Genomic DNA, 5,420 nt, shown 5'->3' with positions numbered 1-5,420 from the left:
TTTGTCACATAAATTACAATCAGACTGACCTATTCCGTTAATTCAATTACATTCCACGAAACGCGATTGTTTCTGAGAGGTGGGGCAGAGGGGGGCGATGTACACACATATATACCATTGTTTCGCGCATTTCTCGTGTAATTCTCTACGGAATCGCCATTTAAACATAATTTTATTCAGACAAACGAGCACTACCTAGTACTATCGTTATCGTCTTAATTTTTATAGCGGTTAACAACCATCGCGAATAAATGACCGCCAACCATTTCTCCTCCCTACGGAAAGAGAAGGTGCATCGCATAGTGTTAGAGACTCAAGGGATCTCGATACTGGGGCAGTAACAGTATCGAGAACCCAGCGCTACTAAATGCTACATTTCTCGAATAGATGCTTTCAGAGAACTAGACTCGACATTTCAGGTAATAAACAAACGAATCGTTATTACTATATTCTTTTCCCATATTTCTTCCTCTCGTTCCTTATATTTATCTTCATCTAATTACGAAGAACAGCGAGTAATTACGGTTTATCTACTGAGTTTCTACGATTCAAGTGGAACAGCTTCGTTTTACCTGTACCCTTTGAGATTAATAATCGTTAACAGGCCGTTGTAATTCCAGGCCGTGAACAGATTAAAATTACATTAAATTAAACACTTATAACGTATTGCGTAAACGTATAGCTAACATTTAGTTCGAATAACACTGAAATATCACAACGTTAAAGTGATCTTATTACAAGCTGCGATCTAAATCACTTACACGTTTAACGTATAATTTACAATCTAAAATTATTTCGTTGAACAATGCACCATTGGGATTTAACTGTACGTACATGTGTCATCGTGAAACCTTTCATCAGTTGTCACCTTGTACAAACCGACGACGATCTAATTTCAATCTATAATCTATAAGTTCTCCTTTAGAAACAGCATTAAAGAAATCTGCGAGCTGCAGGATCGGTCAACGGGCTCATAGTTGACTGGCACCCCCAGACGCATCGTTGCATTTAATACTTTTGCAATACACGAAGTGAACGGAAATTTTAACTCCCAATAGTACACGTTATCTTATCAAATATATCTACTCTCCTACTTGAATAGAGAAATAGGTTTAAACATCGTGGATCACACTTCATTGTTTAACGGACTGATACGGTTCTGTTTGTGGTTTCTTTAGTTACGCCGCATTGTCTTTACAGGTTAATCAAGTGTACATCAAACACTACAGTTTGTTACATCTAAAAGGCGTACTCCCTTCGAACCTACGTACAGTGAAAGAAAAAGAAAAGTGACATAGACTTTGGTACACTATACGCTTACATGTATTGTTGTGTTTACCAAGGCGAACAAAACGGTCAAATGTTTCCCATATTGGCATTGATAATATTAAGCATCACGTGCTTTGTTGAAATCTGTGTGTCACCGTACGAGTGTGAGAGATTTAGTGGCGTATAGACACGCGAGTACCCTCCCTTCGGAGCATTTGCAAAATTTTCCCACTTTTCTCTGCGATAGAAACGATTTTCTTTCCCGTCGAACATTACGGCTAAACATGTAAACATATAATAATCTAACAACTAGTCAGTCTGTCTTTAAGAATTAAGTAAAAAAAAAGGAGAACAGAAAGAAAGAAATCTTTATTACGCGCTAGCTCGGGCACTCGAGCTTGGTACAGCGAAGGAAAATGGAAATTAAAGTTGTGAATGTTTATATGTAAAATGTATGTTTAGTACCAATGCAAAGTTATAAGTAACCTAAGGTCGCGTAGGTTTTCACATAGGGTGCATCCACTCGACAGTTTTCCCTGAAACAAATTATGAAGGTTCAGCACATTAGTTGAAGTACAGTAGATTAATCGCGTTAATTGAACGCGGCTCGTATCAGACAGCGTTAAATTAACGGAGATTTAGCAAGCTTTTCTAGCAACAAAATGATCAAACTGGAATGACTCTCGTTGTTGATGAATTACAATTACAGTGTAACAATAGAAGAGCGAGTAAAATGGCAAATCTATCGACTACAGCCGACCAATTACCGATTATTTTTCAATTACACACACGTGTGAGAAAATCCGTCCCGAAGACGGTGAAGCGAGCATCTTGAAGCCAGGGCCTGGCTTCTTTTCCCTGGGCCTGTTCGCGTAGGGGTGGAACGTATACTTTTGCAAGCGACGTCCGATTAACGTGGATACAGATTCTGAGTAAAATATATCATTGTGGAAAATGTAGATACGTTCGGTGAATTTTACGCCCACCCTACGCCAAGTCGAAATTTTCTTGCTTGTGTAATTTCCAAAAAGTGGGGTAACTTTCCAGGAAAGGGTTACACCATTGTAAAATTGTAAAGGCTACACGAGCAAATTTCTTTTGGAAAATATCTGCGATATTATTGCAACAATCACTGTATTGCAAACTATTGCTTCGTTGTTCAAGTAAAATCTAGGAAATCGATAATTCAAAATTGGATTTTTGACACGTAACCTTAGCTTATAGGAATGCTAATCCAACCGTCTTCGCTGTAGCAGTCGTCGTCAAGTGTCGAGTAGCCGATGACAATAGCGCTAGCGGCCTCGGTATCTATAGGGTGTCCTGCGTACAATTTCGGCGAAGCGGCAACTGTTCTGATATTGCCGACAGTCTATGTAGATATTCGGCGGTCCAGTTCGACTGATCAACAAGATGATTAGGTAAGATTAAAATCCACGCTTGTCCACGAAATTCGTCACCCTGTAGATACCGGGCCCATACTCGACACTTGACGACGACCACTGTAGCGAAAACGGTTGATTAGTAACATCCGGATAGACAGCACTCGATGCGCAGTTTCAATGTATAGTACTGAAAGTTTTTTATTAATATCTTGGAAACTGATTATTGACTGAAGCTAATATATTACATTTGGGGCCCACCCACCTTCTTCCCCCTTCCCACCAAAGTTCGCGTTGATCGGCGATCGGAGCCTTTCGTTTTTTTTTTCAAAATTTTCCCTTCGAAATTCCTTTTCATGTTAATGATGTGAACGATACGAACCACTTTTTACAGGTCGCGAATGATTGATTCCAGCGACAGTGCAACCACCGTTTTGTAGCTGTGGCGTGGTTTTAAAGTGGTTCATCTGACAATGAGTTGGGTCTAAAGCTCGGCTCTCCTAGATAGCCTTACCGACGGAGTCCTCTAGGAGGCCCAGGGTGAAACGTATTTTTCTTTCCATTTTCTTTCCCGCTTGGGTAGAAGAATCTTATTTAGAATTATTTTTGAATGTTTTCACTTATTCAAGAAAGGAAGGGACAACGTGCATATTCGAGTGAAAAGAATATTGTTTTTTTTTCTGCCCGTTTATGCGTATGCCTTTTGATACTCCTCAGGTTTAATCGAAGACACGTTTGTATTGTTTTATCTACATACATACAGTTACTTTGTGGACATCGTTTTTCTTACAATTAACTATCTCCCTCTTCGTTGTTTTTACATTGTACGAATGATTCTCCGTTTTGAATATAGTAAGTAACAATTTTACAATTGTAAGCGCAAAAGTGATACAAGTGAATATTACGATGGATTAAACAGAAAAATGTATACTTACTCGTCTTCCCACGGGCACACTTCGTTAACGTTATTGTCACGCTTTTGCTGAGTCGTCGGTTGAGTAACAGATGCTATTTGATCGTCCTGTTGGGTGTCCGGCTCCCAAACAGGAACAACCTGCGCCTCCTCCAACGATTCCACGGTCTGCATTTCTACTTGAGTGATAATCGCTGAATTTCCCTCCGAGGTAATTGCTGCTTGATCAGCTTTATCAGGCTCCAATTCTCGCTTTCTCGTTGCGACTTCTTTCCCTTCTTCCTTTATTACTCCTGCCGCACAGTTGTTGTCTGCCTTCTCCACAACTTCAACCGTCGAACTGTCGCTCGGTAGATCACCTACGATCGCGCTAATGCTTATCAGAGGAGCTTTGGTCAAAGCTTTCGTCGTCACTTCCCTCTCGAACGACGAGACTTTTGACCTCGTGTTACTTTCGACCCCCTCAGAAATACCTTTTCCACTTGCAGATGTCTCTGTCGATTTCTCAGTTATCACATGACTATGCTCGAACGAATGTTGCGGCGAGGATGGGTAATTACAGAACGAAGCAGATGGTCGACCGATTTCCGCGAGCTTTACTCTTCCGCTGGTTGAGCCGATTGAATAGTTTCGCGTTGTTATACTGAATCCACCGCTGGTTCGTTCTGCGGTGGTTGTTGTTGCACCAGCTGAATCAAACAAACAATTATGATTGAGTTGTTAAGCACTGCGTACTGTAATACAGTCTGACCGGTTGCACGCGGGAAGTATAGCAAGGGTTAATTCTACACACTGAAATAAGAAAAGTAAGTGTACGCACAATGTAACATATGCCCAATGTAACCTTGTTTTTGAGGTACAGTTTGTTTTGTGTTGCAACAATCTTTCCTGCGTATAAAATACACACAATGTAATTGGCTCGCTGTGTTTCTGCAAGATTTGAGGGCCATGAGATCAGACGAATTTGTGAACAATATTAAGTATTGTATTATGAATGGAACTGTCAGTATACGAGCTACGTTCAGCGATGCTTATTGTGAGCTGCGGATAATCGTCACTTTGTGTACAAAATAATGAGTTATTTATGCATGGACTTGCACAGTTTAATGCTGTAAGAGCTGGACTGTTCCTAATCGGCGGTTGCCCGAGAGAAAAGTCTTTCAGAACGTCTTCGAAATACTAGCTCTTTTAAGAATTCTAATTCATGCAAGAGTACCAGAAGTGTTAATTGAGAAGCACAAGTGTTAAATTGCGTTGCACTAAACAAACTGTAATTCGAACACAAGGTCATATCGGACATATGTCTATACGAACTTTTTTTCTTATTTTAGTGTGTAGAATTCATTCCTTACATATGGGGTGTCCTATTTAAATTGACCCACTGGAATATCTTCGAAACTGTTGATGATACAAAAAAAGGGTTTCAGACAAAAGTTACATTGTCTGGTACGAGTACATTTGTTTCCTATATAGAGAGGGTACGCCGCCTTCACGCGGGCGTCGTGCGGAGTATGATGTTATACGGAGCACCCGTGTGGGCGCGCGAACTGGTTGAGCAAGATACAGAAAAAATCTACTCACAGCAGATAATGTGCCCCCTGGAAACATTCAACTTGTGTCTGAAACATTTTTCAGTATTGTCAACAGTTTCGAAGATATTCGAGTGGGCCTGTACAGTAAATTCTCTACAAGTGTCAGTCAGTTTGGATTCTACAAGTGTCAGTATAGATGGTCCTACGCCTAGGTCTGCGTCATTGCTGCGCCCATGTTATCTCGCTCGCTGTCAGTCAAGCGTGTAACGCTACACCAGTCGGAAAAACATAATTTCTTTAATTTTACTTATTTTCATCTGAAATTTC

The 5,420-nt window shown here is 40.4% G+C and overlaps 1 protein-coding gene across 1 annotated transcript in view; it reads right to left on the bottom strand.

Moving 5' to 3' along the window:
- Positions 1-1,414: 1,414 nt before the first annotated feature.
- LOC108573056 (regulator of G-protein signaling 9) overlaps positions 1,415-5,420 on the bottom strand; it is a 32,107-nt gene continuing 28,101 nt past the window's right edge. The window contains exons 16-17 of the mRNA XM_017935418.1: positions 3,584-4,250; positions 1,415-1,805 (exon numbers count right to left, since the gene is read on the bottom strand). Coding sequence (XP_017790907.1) covers positions 1,745-1,805; positions 3,584-4,250 — 728 coding nt within the window. The 3' untranslated portion in view covers positions 1,415-1,744. The remainder of the gene's footprint in view (positions 1,806-3,583; positions 4,251-5,420) is intronic.

Source organism: Habropoda laboriosa, unplaced genomic scaffold (genome assembly GCF_001263275.1).
Source record: "Habropoda laboriosa isolate 0110345459 unplaced genomic scaffold, ASM126327v1 scaffold89, whole genome shotgun sequence".
In the NCBI taxonomy this organism is placed as follows: domain Eukaryota; kingdom Metazoa; phylum Arthropoda; class Insecta; order Hymenoptera; family Apidae; genus Habropoda; species Habropoda laboriosa.
Note: the sequence above shows the minus strand (reverse complement) of the source record. Positions and strands in the feature narration are given on the sequence as shown.